The sequence below is a fragment of the Gossypium hirsutum genome, chromosome A04, assembly GCF_007990345.1.
Source record: "Gossypium hirsutum isolate 1008001.06 chromosome A04, Gossypium_hirsutum_v2.1, whole genome shotgun sequence".
NCBI lineage: Eukaryota > Viridiplantae > Streptophyta > Magnoliopsida > Malvales > Malvaceae > Gossypium > Gossypium hirsutum.
This window is the reverse complement of record NC_053427.1, coordinates 88,001,983-88,018,952: the sequence shown is the minus strand read 5'-3', so window position 1 is coordinate 88,018,952 and position 16,970 is coordinate 88,001,983. Positions and strand designations below refer to the sequence as shown.

Here is a 16,970-nt window from a genome sequence, read left to right as displayed (position 1 = left end):
GAAAATAATTTACTTTTTTGGTGTTTAGATGAATCTGTGTAAAATATTTTCTGTTATTTAGTAGATTTCCTAAAAATATTTTCTAGAAAAACTATTTTTACATTATATTAATAAATTTATATTTTAAATTATTTTTACATATATTGCAATGATTTATTTATAAATAAATAAATCAAATTAAATATATAATCATACTCAATTATTGCATTGTTCATTCTTTATCTGGATTTATTGCATTGTTGCTCTAGATTTAGATAGAGCTTCATACTTCATCCAGATAAAGTGCTCAAAAACTCCAACAAATGTAACTTTATAAAGAGGAACAGAAAATCAGAAAGAAAACCATTTGTTTGACTATATAGAGCTAATAACTTATGCATGAACTCGAATGTTGGATCACATAAACAACATTTTGCAAGAGAACAGAAAAGATACACGAAAATTGCACTTAAATGGGGGCATGCATACTCATGTTACGCTAGTGCATGAAAACTTACCTAAACAATGCCCAGAACATCAATAAGCCTACACCTTGCAGAGGAAACAACAAATGCAAAGAAAGATTATAGCACTACAATGGAATTTTCTCCACCAATGAAGATGGCTATTTTAAGCAAACAAATGGCTCTGAGTTTTAATTGATTTGTGCATTCATGAAGCTAAGAAGAAGAGCACAAATGATGTTTTACAAACAAAACACGTTTGCACACATATATATGAAACACCATTTGTTCATATAAAAAGTAAAACCTGCAACTACAGATCAATTACAATGTTCTTCTCTTTGACTTTCTATCCATCGTCAACAAACTCAAAGTTATGCTAATGATGGCGACGCAACAGCAAATATTATAACCGAGCAATGACATGATTGAATGTAAAACCGGGACATTATCCTTAGAACAACATGCTCACAACATATTAGGCGTTGAATACAGCGTCATCTTCTATTTCTCGAACAGCTTGAAGAGGACCACTACCAAACATGAAGCCTCGATCGGAGAGATTGTTCAAAGGACCATCTCCATATAAACATACCTGTGGTTCAATCCGATTCAAGTGGTTCCACTCATCATCTGACAGAGACCAGTTAAATATGTCAATGTTTTGCTTTATCCTGTCGGGTTTTAGGCTACATGGTAGAACACTGGTTCCTCTTTGAAACCCCCACCGTAGAATTACCTGCAAACAAGCAAAGCGGACGGACATGTCCAGAACATAGTCAGACATGGATACGGAGATACAACCCTCCAAAAATCTTTCAAATACATGGAAAAACTGAGAAAAATTAACATACCCACATCAGACTTAGAGTCCAAGTAACATAGTTTTAATAAAAATGGCTGTTATGATCAACATTTGCTCTACCATAAATGATCGTGATCCTAAATGCTCCGAAAATGACAGACATGCTAAATAACCCACAAATTTGGATTCTTGTAGTTGTAAGTTATTTGATAAGAAAACCATGCACTATATATATGAAGTTTTAAATACATAAGATATCCCATGCCAACCATCATGCTGATGTTAAAAGAAAAAATCCTTGGGCCAATCCTGTTGTACATCTCATCGCATTTCCAAACACATCTATTATAGCCCAATCATGATAATACAAACATATATACTCATAAAAGCATAAGACTGTTCCTTGCACAGATAACTTTAATCAGTTGTAGGCTTCCCTTATTATATGGTGTTAGTTTATTGGGACGGAGTTGAATGCAACTCTTTTTCTCCAACGTTCAAGCTTTGTGTTAGTTCTGTGAGTCTTTTGTCCACTAGAAAGCAGTTGGGCATACAAGACTGACCTAGAGATTCAACAAATTTAACCATAATCATACGGGCAAGAGATGGGTAAGGAAGCCCCTCCCTCTTTACTTTTGTTGTGAAATGGCAACTAGTCTTAAATTGTTTCATAAAGTCTGACACATTGATGCATATAAGTGAATCCTACAATATGGATTTTTGTTTTCTCCCACAAAAGATACTGATATTCCCAACTCTTCTCAGTTTTGTTTCTGCTAAAAGTATAGACTTAGTTTCGATAGATGATAAACACAAGCTCTAACCGAGCTCTTGTGTCAGGTCAGCGAATAGCTCTATGTTCAAGTAGACCCTAAGCCGGATGCATCTAAATCTTGTATCCGTAAGCATTCATTATATACTTATGCACTTCAGACACCGGTAATAATCTAAAATAGTTCAATTGTGTTTATTATTGTACCTTCCACCTTATATCATTTTGACATTCAGAAATGATCCCATAAATCCGAAAACAAAGGGATAAAATAATTTGTCAGTTACCAGGATCAATAGGTTGATATTTTACATCAATGAATGAGGTCAACATACTGTCAACAAATTTGAAGTCGTTCATTAGCCTACTTTAGGTCCGAAGAAACACAGAAAACGGAAGGTAGAATGATAAATAAAGTAAAACGAGAGATGATATTGTTAATAAAAGGTATACCTACTCAGGTGTCTTTTTGTGCCTATCTGCTATCTCTCCAACAATTGATAATTTCAGCATCGGTCCATGTACTGATCTAGACCTCCAAAATGAAACCCGAGGAGTTACGGGTTCACGTTCCCCACCCGATCCACTATCGGACACTCCAGGACTTGAAGTAGGTACTCCCAAAAGTGTATGAGCCGATACATGGATACACTTCATTTGGCAGAACTTCACCTCATCTTGCCTCCAAAAAGGATGCAACTCTATGAATTAGTTGTATAACTCAATGAATTTTGCCAGATATGGGATTCAGAAAACAGTAAGCAATCAACGAGAACAATAAAGGTCAATATCTGGAAAAGTATTACGAAATCGAAGTGACAAACAAAACGATGTGCATCAACTACAACATAAACAAATATTCTAAGTCCATCAACTAGTAAGGTTTGCCTCAAATGTTGCGGACTCGCATTCGAACATTGTAGAAAGGACTGGAGCTCACCAACTCCGTGTTCTTAGCCAGGCAAATAGATTTGGATCAAAAAGAGAACTTAGAAATCATCTCAAATTAAATGAATGCAAGCAAAAGTTCATAGATTTATGCTAGCAAATTTCACATTTGAGTCACCAACAATTATGCCAATGACTACACATCAATCAACATATGGACAAATATGTAAGCATTCCTTTAATTTCACGGTAAAGTTCTCAACAAATCTACAAAAAGATCGAGACTGTAACAAATGTAAAGTTAAAAAATGCGTGAAAATCTATCATACCTGATTAACAGCAGGTACGATTTTTGCGAATTTAATCAATTCTTTGATCTGCTGAACACCGAAATTGCTAACACCGATAGCTTGAACTAAACCAGAATCGACTACGCCTTCCATGGCCTTCCATACTTTCTTGAGGCGATTCAGAAACTGCCTATGCTCACTCCCAGACTTCAAAGGCGGATCAGTTGCATCACCAAAACCAGAGCTCTCAGGCCAATGCATCAAATGAAATTGATGCCCACATTGAAGCTTAGCCCACGACTGATCCCCATAATTAGTAACCGTTTCGAGGCAAATCAAGCATGAAACAGAGCCGAAAGACTTCCCTACATTTTTGCAATCAACACATCGCCTGAAATACAGAAAATAAAAAGCATAAAAAACTTACAGAACGGATGAAGAAGGAGATGGAAGATGAAAACGGAAGAAGGAGAAAGAATCTGGTGAGAGGGTAGGAAGATTTTCCGGAAAATGTCTTACCGATTAAAAATCTGTAAGATATTTTCCCTAAAATACTCATCTCATTTACTGTGTTTTGTAAAAGATTTTACATTAGGAAAATATTTTGGCCAAACAAACACTGAAAAAGGCTGAAAAGCTTTTCCAGAAAATGTTTTACTTCCAAACAAACAAACGCACCAGAGTAAATGTTATTGATGCTGGTGGTTGTGGGCGATGGTGATGCCCAATGCTTGACAAATTTGATGAGAACTAAGGAGGAAAGTCAAAATATATAATGAAATTTATTATTTATAAAATAAACTAAAGAAAGGAAAAGTGTAAATCTGGTTTAAGGCTCAATTGTGAGCTTCTTTTCAATATTTTATTTATAAGTGCGATATTTTAATAAATAAAGTTCATGTCAGAACAAGAAAAAAATAATATTCATTTATTTATATTTTTTTTAAAACATTTTTGTGTTGTTATAAAAAAAATAAACGTTAAAATAAGTTTATTTTAATTTTTTTAAATTTTAAATTTGAATTTTTAAGAAGTAAAATTAAACTAATAGAATGGGTAAAGTTGAGGATTAAATTTGTTAAATTTTTTAGATTTAGGACTAAATTGATAAAATCTATAAATATTAAAAAGCTAAATTTATTGTTTTACCAATAAAAAAATATTAACTCAATATATTAAATTTTGATAATTTTAATAACAAAAAAAAATAAAAATTCTTAGAATAACTAAAATAGATACACATTAATTGTCGGCCACTATTTTCCCCCAGCTTTAGATACATGTAACTTTGGAAAAGATCAAAGACCTAGCCCAAGCATCCAACCCATATGAACAAGATCAGTTCATTAAGCCAGAAACATGACCCAAAACCTATTTTGTGAGGCCTATGCCTATCTTCTCAACTACTTTTTTCATCAATTTGGGTTAATCTTTTTAGATTAATGATTAAGAATTATAATTTCTATTTAAATTTTTTTGAACAATCACGTTATAGGTTCTGATGATATCTGTTCTTTTAGACACAATGGTTAAAACTATCCATAGCCCCTCCCTAACCCATAAATAGAAGGATAATGTGCTTTAGCACACTCAAATCTACATCCTCCTATATTAACAACAATCCTAATATCTTAAAAAGGAAAGAAGGTTAAGGCTTGATTTTAAAGCAATTTACTTTTTTAAGTTTGGTCTTCAAGGCTGCCTCAAAGCATTCCATTTCCTAAAACAAACATATATATGAAAGAAGATTTATCATCGTTGTACCAAAAAATAAAAATAAAATGAGAGAAAAATATGGACAAATGGGGTCGAGCTTTGAGTATTTTATCATTTATGTGGGTTAAATTTGCACAAAAATATTATTTATATTTTGGCTTAAACCAAACTTAAGTTAGTACGGGAGAATTTGATACTTGAACAAGTCTAATCACGAAGTGAATAGTATGTTATTGTGGAAGATATGGATATTGATCGATTCAAGTATTTTTTTTTGTGCTTGTGGGTAGAAAAATTATATTTATAAAAAAATTATATAAAAAGTAAATGAGGCTTTGGAGTTACAATAAATTTGTACACCACTTATATTAAATTTTGAAGAAAAAAAAAGGTAAATTACTTCATGTTCACTAAATTATTAGAATGTTTTGGTCACTATACTTTAAAAAGTTACAATCTAGTCAGTAAACTATTCCAAAGTTTAATTCACTGAGCTGTTAAAATTGTTATTATATGACATTTTCCATTTGCGTCCTATGCACTAATTGAAAAGCTCTCATTCCCCTCTCTTCTACAATTCGATTTTTTTCATGAAACAACTTTGAACGTCACAAATTTACGAACCAAAATCTAAATAGTTTTCTTCTTTGATCTTCGACACTGACCCTCAGATCGACTTAGATCTAAGGTACGTTCTTCTACTCGTCGATGGGTGTTGATCCATCATACTGATCGTTGAATTGTTAGTTGGAACTTGTTAGTCAAACTTTTTTAAATAAAAAAACTTAAAGAGCATAGTGATTTAAATAAAAAGTTTCAAATAGTTCAGCTTATTAAATAAAAACCTTTGAATAATTCAATGATCATCTTATAACTTTTCCAAGTTGAGTAACCAAAATATAAACCTATTAATAATTTAACGACATCGGATGTAATTTACCAAAAACAAATTTATGACTTAATTTGTAAGAAACACAAAAGTTAACATAAGTTGTTTGCTTGTCTAAAGGAAAATAGAAATTAAAGCTAGAGTGGGTGTTCTAATCACTATAATTGAGTCATTTCCCATAGAAGAAAACTGTCCTTTTACATATGGGAAAGTTGATAATTTTGGTATGAATTTTATTTTTTAAATGATTGGAAGAATAATAATTTTTTTTAGAGAGATAAAATTATAAAATTTCTTAAAATTTTTAAAAAATTATATTTAAAATTTAAAATTAAATTATTAATTTTTTATTAAAAATAAAACTTTTAAAATTTAAAAATATTATTCAATTTAGCATGAAGAAGAAGCCCTTCTTTAATTATCGTATGAAATATGATCTTTTAAATATATAAATTTAATTTATATCAATTGAACTACCTTGAAATGATTTCAATTAAGACTGATGCTAAAGGGTCCATTACGTGAATAGTTTCAAAAAATGTGAACCTCATGTACTTGCCTTGCCATAAACCTAACAACAATTATTGTAAATAGATATCATTGGATCATTCAAGTACCATTTTGAAAGAAAAAAAATCAAAATTATTGACCTATTGCTTATTATGAAGTCATTGGGTTTAATCTTTGGAATTGCTCATGTTCAATTAAGATGAAAATGAAAAATTTCTTACAAATTTAATTTGATATTCAAAGTTGATTCTACAAAAGAAGAGTACATGCTTAGTAAAAAGAAAATTTAAATTTAGTGCTTCTTCTAAGAAGCCAGAAGCCTAATCTAAGAACACTTAAATCCAATTATGAGTTTTAATTTAAAACAAAATAAGATAAATAAAATATCGTGTCATTAGAGTATTGATCTTATTTTGCTTCATCGATGATTTAAATACCAGCAACATTGGAGAGATAAATTGAGTTGTCAAGATAAGAGGTATGCAAAGTTTCAAAATGATGTTGATGTTTGTTTATATTCACGGGCGGAGTTAGGGGGTCAGTCAGGAGCCTCGACCCTTTTTAAAATAGAAATTTTCATTTTTAGTTCTCTTATAATTTATAAAATTTTAAATTAGTTATGGTAAAATTGCATTTTGGGCCTAAAAATAAGAAAATTTTGTTTTGGTCCTTTAAAAATTATAAAGCTATAGACTATTAAATGGTGAAATTACATTTTTGCTATTGTAAAAATATACAACTTAATTCTACCCCGCAGAAAAAATTTCCTTACTTGGCCTCTATTTAAATTATAAGATAAGTCAGGATTTCTTCGAGAATGATCAAGATAAAGTTATAAAATTATAAGGATCCAAAGTTTGTTGCCCCTCTGATTTGTTAACGGTAGACAAACATAAAAGAGATCCAACTCAAGATCGGTTAAAAACTAATTATAAAATATTTAGGTTTTTTTTAAATCTTTCTAAAAATCTTAATACTTTCGAGACTTGTAGTTGTTCTTTTTAGGGCTCGAATTATATTCTTCCTTCAAGAGTACAATGTATCTTATCAATGCACCCAATATTTATTTGTATGATTGAATATTTTCTTTGAAAAATAAATACATTTTTTTATAAATATTACAAACGAGTGTTTGACAAAAACTTTAACCACTCATTTATACAAGTCAAGACAATTATTACAAATACATATTTGAGCAACTTTATAACGATCGAAATATTAGAAAGATTGAGACAAAACTCACTCGTGACATATGCACATAACAGGACTAGACACACATATATTATAATTACGTATAATAAAACTCGAATTTAAATATTAAAAACCAAAAGCTTCCACCTTAATTAATAGTATCAACCTTTTAGTAAATATTAATATTTTTTTGTGTAATTAAATAATCAATAGATTCCAATGGATACAAGAAAGAAAGAGAAAAAAGGAATTAGTGGGGGAAAACAAGGAGATACGAATCTAAGTTAGAAAAAGCTTTGTAGACTAGCATTAGTTAGTGGAGATTCCAATAATCAAAAGCACTCTCACTGTTCATCCTTTTTCATAGCATACATAAAAAAATGACAATAAGTTTGTTTTATAAATATTTACATTTTACTAATAAATAATAAATTCATTATTTATTAAAATAAAGTGTTGTCAAATAATGAATCTTTAGCCGCGTTAGGGCACGTGGCAAGTTAAAAAAATGTTTGAGCAGTAAGTTTGCTACTAATAAGTCAAGAGATCATTTGTAAGCTCATCCTTTCGAGATGATCACCCGGATAATAGAGAGTTTAATTTTCATTGAGAACGTGAAGTTGTTAGTAAGTAAACATTACATGAGCTCAATTGTTTTATCTCATCAAGTCAGAATTAATGATAAAATTTTTCTTATCTCAAACATCCCCTCATGCATTTTGTAATGATGGCCAGATGGCTAGTCTAATACTTTAACACCACTGTACATGGACCATCACCTATAAATACCTTTAGAAATAATGAAGAAAGGATCGACTCTTCGAGAATAGTAAACCTACACTCTATCAACACTCTTTTAACTTTCAACCCTTATACTCCCTTCACCTTCATTCTCTATAACCTCCGGTTCTTCACCCTGACCAGATGAACCGGCTTTTATAACAACCTCCGCTACCCCTCAATACTCCCTCTTTGTTGTATCAATCTATCAACCTCCACTCTTTGCTGTGTTTTGGAACCTAATTTTTAGCCAAAAGTTTAAAAAATGCCACTTGTAGTCTATGCCACGTAAGCAATTTATTAGTGGGTTAACAAAATTTTTAATAGCAGTGACTAGTCTGAACAATTATATTAATTAGAGTGAATAAATTAAAAAAAAATTAAGTGACCGAAATAGGACAAACCTTATTTTAGAATGACCTTTAGATGTCGTTTACCCAATTTTTTAATATTTGATCTAAATATTATCTACCATTTTAAATATTTATGAATATCCAAATCTTTGCAATTTATTTTCGATAAAGTCTTGATTTATTGGTAAAGGTGGAGGTCCTAAGTTTTGAATATATAATTTTGAAATTTATCATATTCAACTATTATTTGGGAATTATCCATATTTATGGAAAATTCAAAGATATGGGTATCAAATAATGGAAAGTCAAAGATATGGGTATCAAATATTGGAAAGTCAAAGATATGGGTATCGAGATATTGGCATAATAAAATCTGAGATATTTGCAATATATGGTCCCTAAATTGTAAAGTGACTTTGCAAGTTGATCCCTGAACCTCAACTATAAATAGGCATAACCATATCTCATTCTGTATCTCAAACTTGCCATTCTCTACTTAAGGCATTGTTTTCTCTCTCTCTCTTTGTAAATTCTCACTTGTATTTTGGAGTGAAATATATTTGGTAGTGCCCGAGGACGTAGGCAAAATTTGCTGAACCTCGTTAAATTCTTGTGTTCTTTATTGTATTATTCTGCATGAATTGTGTGTGTGATTGTAGTGATTTATTGTGCTATTAAATTACGATTGAGGGATATTCTGGCTAGGAAAGACCTGGTACTTAAGCGATCCTTGTGATCCACCTCTCTTTCCTGGGAATTGAACTTAGTGTGATTTTTTAATACAATAATTTTACTCTTTTACACGCTTCCGCACAACAACTATATATGAGTTTCAAGACTCCATTGCGCTGATGTCATATGTGAGTTTTAATTATAATTATATTCTATCTATTTTTCTTCCACAGTAACGTCATTACCCACTTTATACTCAAATTATCAGCTATTTAAAGCCCACTATCAATAGCCTGGCTCTCTCCACTAGCTTGTGAGAGACGTCCCATCGGATTATCATAGTTGATACATAGGTATAGCATCATTTTAGCAAAGAAAAAAAAAACAAACTCATGACCATGGGGTCTTCACAAAAAGCATGGAAAGGGTTTAGGGCTATGGACTCCTCAATTCACCTTCCTCCAATGAATTAAAAGCTCTTTTCTCTTGTGCTTCACTCACATGGCTGCATGCATGGAGGAGGAGGAGGATGATAGGTTCCTATAGAGTAGCTAGCTAGCAGAGGCTTTGGCTAATGCAGTGGCAAACCGGCAAGTCACACAAAGGCAATGGACTCCATCTATGAGTTCTTCTTTATTCATGGCTATAATTTTATGCTTGTTTTTCTGGTATTTTTATTGGGTTTTTTTAAAGGATGTTTTGAAATGTAATATTGTTTTGTGATTGTCAAAATTTACTATTAGTTTGTGATGGATTTTGCTTTGAAAAGCTTAGAAGTAATGTTGTTTTAGAGATGTTTTGAAATGTAATCTTGTTTTGTGATTGTCAAAATTTACTATTAGTTTGTGATGGATTTTGCTTTGAAAAGCTTAGAAGTAATGTTGTTTTAGGGATGTTTGTGATTGTCAAAATTTACTATTAGTTTGTGATGGATTTTGCTTCGAAAAGCTTAGAAGTAATGTTGTTTTAGGGATGTTTTGAAATGTAATCTTGTTTTGAAAAGCTTGGGAGTGTTTCAAATTCTGCTTAGAAGTATTAAAATTAACGAATTTGATTTTGAAATTTAATCTCAACTTAGCTTTATTTGGTTAAATTTCGATATTAGTCTTGTATTATGCAAAACGTTCTAGATTTAGTTCATATTTTCTAATTAAATTATTCTTAATTTTTATACTTTTCAGATTTCAAAATTTAAATCTCTAACACAACCATAAGTAGGTAAATCCATTGATTGAGGGTTTTTTTTTTAATAATATATGAAACTAACAAGTTGAAAATGTCATTACATATTTGATAATATATTTATCATATAAGATTTTAGAAATAATATAATTTAATTAATTTAACAATTACTAATTAATTAAGACTGAAATTTTAAAATTTGAAAATAACAATGATTAAAAATGACTAAATAAAAGTACAGAGAATATATAACTTACATATAGTATATAGATTAATAACAAAATTTAATCTTTCAAAATTTGTAGAAGTTAACGTTTGGTTAAATATATATATATATTCTTTGTATGATATAAGTATTTTCAATAGTTTTTTTTATCGGTTTGTTGAAATTTTTTTTTAATAAATTCAAGTGTAAGTATTGAATATAAATATTTGTTCGAGATAAGCATGTTGATTGTTTTTTTAAAAAAATTATACTTCTGAAAATATTTAAAAAAAAAACCGTGAAGGTTGGTTTGAAAGAATTGGGTTAATTGACAAAGTGACTTTGAGAAGCTGCATGATGGCCTATATATATATTTTTCTATCTTGGGTTCAGATGTAGGTGCAGATACGAGTGTTGGTCTCATATATATATATATATATATTTGATTAAGATGAGTTTTATTATATTTCCATTATCAATTTATATCATATTCATATGATAATTATTCATAATTATCGAAATTATCGATTAAGTCAAAGTTATTCACAACAATATTCATACTGTATCTCTCTCTCAAGTAATTTTCCTTTTTGACTTTTACAGTAATATTCACGTAAACGAGTATCGTATACAAACACGTGTTTAATGTAAGTATGTTCAATTTTTTAAAAATACTTAAATATAAAAATATGTTTGGCATGTGTATTTAAAAAAAAAATAGAGTTAGATTAAGAAAGACAAGGTTTATTAGTGTCATTAAGAAAATAAAGATGGGGAGACAAAAGATGTAGAAAATTTTTAAGATCTTTATTGCTGACAAATGCCATTTATGCCTAAGATTTCATGTTCACTTTTCAGCAAATAAATTCCAAATGTTTCAGTAACATGGCAAAAGGGAAATCTAATGAAAATGACCCACTTGAAAAGGAGGAAAAAAAAAACAGAGACCGAACATGAACCCGAACCGACAACTTAGGCAGCTGCACTGATGTATTGGATAGCCTGCTGGCAAATACCGGTCATCGTAGCTTCGGGACCATAAACCTACGAGAGAAACACGCCGAATAGGAAACAAAAATATCAGAAATTTTTTTTTATTTTGGAAAATGTTGTAGACCAATAATCGTTTGTCTATATAGTATGGATACCTCGATAGGGATTCCGATTTCCTCTCCAAGTGCCCGCATTTTCGCGAGGCCTCTCTGGTAATTTGGACCTCCTCTCCTCACGTATATCATCATCCGAGCGGCTTTGAGCTTTGATTCCTGTATAAATTTGGACGTCCGGTTATTATTAGTAAGTAAAAGCGGACAACGAGAGAAGCAAAACAGTGAAAACACCACTATAGAGAAGCTTACCTTCTCCTTCAAGGCTCGGATAATGCCGTTAAATGTAGCACCGACATCAGTAAAGTTGGCTATTCCTCCGCCAATTACGAGGGCTCTTTTGCGACCATCAGGGTCTGCGGTTGCACACTATCAAGGAAAAATGAAATTATTTGTACAGCCAAAATCATATGCTTAAGATGCTTATGATTGCATTGTAAGCTTTACATCAGAAATTACTCAAATAATGTTTTGTGTTGGCTTCAAGAAAAGTTAGAGACGGCATTAACCGATTAAGTACAAGATCCTGATTTCTGCTTTTAGCAACATTGTAATGTGAATGAAGGGCTAGAGTTCCTTACATCAATAACTACTCTGGCATACTGCAATACTTCCTCTTCGTTGGGTGCTCCACTGTATTCTGCATAATTTCCGAGCTCAGAAGCAAAACCAAGATCTCCAACCTGATCAGGTAATGAATTACACAAGTAAATCAAACACATTACTGATATCTTAAAATTGCAGGGTTTTTAGTCCTATACTGAAAACCCGGAAAGTGAAAAGAAAATAACCCACCGTGTCAGCGTAGATGACACTTGCACCTCCTCCAGCTACCATTGTCCAAATGCGTCCCTTAGGGTTCAACACAGTAAATTTCAACGATGCACTGGTCTGCAATATATTTTTTAAGTTAATACCGTGCGTGTGGGTGAAGCTATTAAATGAACTGCAACATGGTTTAAACCATTTTTTCCGGAGAAGAGTTCATATATTGTGAAATAGATGGTAAATGGAACAGAGGATTCGGGGTGATCGATAAAATGTCCATATGTTATATCATATACAGCTCGAGGTTCCCGTCCAATTGGGTGATTAGCAAATAAAAGAAGATTGTGCATGCAAGGCGAACTATCTATTAAATCTAACATACCTTCTCGTCTAGCCCGTGAATATAGCTTTCGGTTGCACTCATTGTTCTTCCAAAAGGCAATGGGAATTCGACATTACCCCACCTAGAAAAGAAATGAAATTGCATCAGATGAATTTTATTGATACTCCACAAAGCATGTTGAAACAATAAATTGATCAAACTACTGATAAAGGGGGGCATATATACTTCTTGAAGTTCTTGAAAGCAGCAGTGTCATCCAGCTCGCCTCTCATGTCTAAAGGATAAGGCTTTCCGTCGACCAGCGTGAAAGGGTTCATTTCGAGGAATGTGAAATCGAGATCTGACATTTTTTAACTCAAAAAAGTTAATTACAAAGTACCGAATGTCAGTTTGAATAGTTTTAGATTCAAGAAAGATATATATATGCCATACCTTGAAACAGATTAAAGATCACTTTGATGAACTCCTCGATTTCTCCTTTGATCTATAATGAAAACAACATATATTTTAGTTAAGGATTGAAAGAGCATGTTACAGTATGCATACTTGTTGATTTGCTGATGTAGTAGGAAAATCTATCCGATGGAATTGACCGTATGAAGACGAAGAAACATGCTCGAGTTAAGAAAATACGGCTCACTGAATCATTAATTATTTGGAAAAATTACCTCCAAGGGAAGGGTTGCAACAAGTGGAGCACAAGTTTCTGATGTCAAAAGCGACCCGGTTGGGACAGATATGGTCTTGACCTATATGAAGGGTACCTCAACTTAGTTAGGAAACTATTAAGGTAAAATCGAAACAAGAAACAAAAACAAACCGAGTACCAGTGTTAGATCATCTCAAAGTACCTTATCCCAGTTCTCTTCAATTTCAATCCCTCCACATTCTGAAAAGCTAATGCTGCAACCAAGTCGCTCAGAGACAACGTTAAGGTAGAACTCTTCATTGTGAGGGATGAAAGGTTCAACAATGAAAGTTGTAACAGGTCCCTTGCATCCACTCATTTCCACCTGTAATTCACAAGAGGTTAGCATAAAATCGAACCTTTGACCTTTAATAATGACAAATTAATGACTAAAATGTACAAAACCGAAAGTGAACCTCTTTGCCAAGGCGCTCTTTCACGAAAGCAATAACTTGAGCAAAATCCAGATTTAAGCCAACCAAACCACTCTTCCCACGCTTACCGAACAACATATCAGGTTTAACAACCAGTTTCTGTGACGAAAGCCATGGCTCCTTCTCTACTAGCTGATTGAAATCAGTTGATTCCGTAATCTAAAACCAGCAGCACAACCAAACAAATTACTCAAAGTTCAATTCCATAGAATAATCATAAATCAATGAATGAATAGGTAGGTCAATATCTTAAATTCATATTAAAATTTCAAAAGTTCTTGATCTGTAAATTTTCTTTTCAAAAAACTGTGAGTAATTAAAGCAACTCAATCTTCTAACTTAATTCTGGGTCAAGAAATTCTAAAAGCTGATAGAATCGATTCCATGATCTAAAATCAGTGACACAACCAAACAAATTAGTAAATGTTCAATTTCATACAATAATCATAAATCAAGGAATCAAGTAAGATCAATATCTTAAATTCATATTCAAATTTGAAAAACTTCCTGATCTGGAAAGAATTTTCTTTTTCGTAAAACTAAAGAGTAGTTAAAGCAACCGGACCTTCTAACTTTATACTAGATCCAGAAATTCTAAAAGCCGAACAGTATTTTTCTAAGATTTGCTTTGAAATAAATTCAAATTTATCAGCAAAGAAACACTAGTACAAATCAAAATAAAAAAAATGACATTACTGAACTTTAAAATGAAAAGCGAGATCAAGAAGGACACAATGAACTAAAAATCAATTCAAATTAATCACCAAAGAAATGCTAACACAAATCAAACTTTAAAAAAGACAATAATATAATGGTGAACTTTGAAATGAATAGCCAGATCTAGAGTGAGAAATTGAACTAAAAAATTCAAATTTATCAGCAAAGAAATACTAACACAAATCAATTTTTATTTTTTAAGAAGAAGAAAATATTGACGAACTTTGAAATGAATAGCAAGATCTAGAGCGAGAAATTGAACTAAAAATCAATTCAAATTAATCAGAAAAGAAACACCAATAAAAATCGAACTAAAAAAAGAGAGGAAATGTTGATGAACTTCGAAACCAATACGAGGTCTAGAAGGAGAAAATGACTCGAAATCAATTCAAACTAATCAGCAAAGAAAAACTATTATAAATCAAATTAACAAAAAGGAAATATAAATGAATAACGAGATCTAGAAGGAGAAATTGAACAAATTAATGAGCAAAGAAACACTAATTCAAATCAAAGTAAAAAAAGGGGAAATATCGATGAACTTTGAAATGAATAACCAGGTCTAGAAGGAGAAAATAAGCTAAAAATGAATTCAAACTAATCAGCAAAGAAAAACTATTATAAATCAAATTTTAAAAAAAGGAAATATAAATGAATAGCGAGACCTAGGACGAGAAATTGAACAAAGTAATCAGCAAAGAAACATTAATACAATCAAACTAAAAAAACCGGAAATATAGATGAACTTCGAAATGAATAACGAGGTCTGGAAGGAGAAAGTGAGCTAAAAATGAATTCAAACTAATCAGCAAAGAAATACTATTATAAATCATTTAAAAAAAAGGAAATATAAACGAAGAGCGAGATCTAGAACGAAAGATTGAACAAATTAATCAGCAAAGAAACACTAATACAAATCAAACTAAAAAAAAGGGAAATATCGATGAACTTTGAAACGAACAGCTAGATCTAGAAGGAGAAATAGAACTAACTTGTGCAGATTTGATTGGCAAATCTCTACCGGAAAGCCTCTTGAAATGTTCTTTCAACAATCTCTTGGAATCGTACTCTCTGATCTTCTTGCGTGCCATTTCGGGAGTGTTTTTTGTTTTTCTCTCTGAAAATTTTTCAACCAAATCAAAAACTTTGAAAATCAAATCAAATCAAAACTTTTTCAAATCAGATTTAAACGAAATCTAAATGAAATTGTAGAGAAAACATAAATGGAGTAAGTACCGTTGAATGACAGGCGAACCGGAAGGTTGTCTAAACTAGAAGCAGGTAGAGGTAGTTGGCTGTTTGGTGTATTTATAGGTGTGAATTTGGATTCGTTGCTTTGAATTTTATTTCTTTTTTCTTTTAAATAATCATAATATTTTCTTTTATTAAGAAAAATAATAAATTAAATTACATTGCATTGCATTGCATTGCATTATTTTAAGTTTAGAATTCTAAAGACTGCCTTAAAGCTTTGACTTGTTTGTGGATGGAATTAAGCTCGAGAGTTTAGATAAAAGTAGGATATTTGAAAAACGAGTTTTGATGAAAAAATTAAGTTGATTTAAAATATGAATTATGCTTGAGCTTTAATATTTAAGGCCTAATTATATGTTATGTAATCTATATCACATAAAATTAAATATAAAATATTATGTAAGCATTATGTTAAGTTACTGATGGAGTTTTGATTCAGTTGAAAAAGGTGAAGGTTTTGGATTCAAGTACCTAAAGTTCGGGATCTACCATGCATAATTTTATGTGTAGGTCTTAGAGTCCGCTCATGTGTGAGTTTTAGCCTAGTTAGTTTCAATTAGTTTATTGGCTATAGTCTGGATTGTATCAGTTCTTAATCTATTTATGATGTAATTATTTGATTCGACATTGTGATTACTTGGATTTGTATTTGTATTTTGATTGTATCGTACTTATTATATTTCAAAAAATATACATATTAAGTTATCTATAAAAAAAATTAATTTCGTTCAAAAAAATCTAATTAAAAACCCATCTAAAGTATTAAATTGAAAATAATATGGATAAACTTAAAATGAACTTATGGTAGTCATTTATAAATATGAACGGACTTTGCAAAATTTTATACCTATATTTTAGATTAATCCGATTTGAGGAAATAGACAATGTACTAATATATATCAAATTCATTCGAGTTTAATTATCAATAATATATTAATATGATTTAATATTTAAAAAATTATTT

General features: G+C 31.1%; 1 protein-coding gene and 1 pseudogene across 1 annotated transcript; both read right to left on the bottom strand.

Moving 5' to 3' along the window:
* Positions 1-628: 628 nt before the first annotated feature.
* Positions 629-6,321, bottom strand: LOC107933346 (aldo-keto reductase family 4 member C10-like; annotated as a pseudogene).
* A 5,163-nt stretch (positions 6,322-11,484) lies between these two features.
* On the bottom strand, positions 11,485-16,091 carry LOC107933391 (ATP-citrate synthase alpha chain protein 2). The gene is made up of 13 exons (XM_016865594.2): positions 15,989-16,091; positions 15,745-15,869; positions 14,018-14,194; positions 13,765-13,926; positions 13,582-13,662; positions 13,346-13,397; positions 13,139-13,253; positions 12,953-13,034; positions 12,598-12,693; positions 12,384-12,485; positions 12,055-12,171; positions 11,845-11,961; positions 11,485-11,740 (listed from the first exon to the last, which is right to left on the bottom strand). The coding sequence occupies exons 2-13, from the start codon at positions 15,841-15,843 to the stop codon at positions 11,669-11,671; spliced, it is 1,272 nt and encodes a 423-aa protein (XP_016721083.2). The 5' UTR covers positions 15,844-15,869; positions 15,989-16,091; the 3' UTR covers positions 11,485-11,668.
* Positions 16,092-16,970: the final 879 nt, after the last annotated feature.

Coding starts and splice junctions, on each gene's coding strand:
- LOC107933391 (XM_016865594.2), bottom strand. CDS start 15,843: ATGGCACGCAAGAAGATCAGAGAGTACGATTCCAAGAGATTGTTGAAA. Junction 13,927..14,017: donor AAGAGCGCCTTGGCAAAGAG/GTTCACTTTCGG, acceptor TGTGAATTACAG/GTGGAAATGAGTGGATGCAA. Junction 12,694..12,952: donor TTCACGGGCTAGACGAGAAG/GTATGTTAGATT, acceptor AATATATTGCAG/ACCAGTGCATCGTTGAAATT.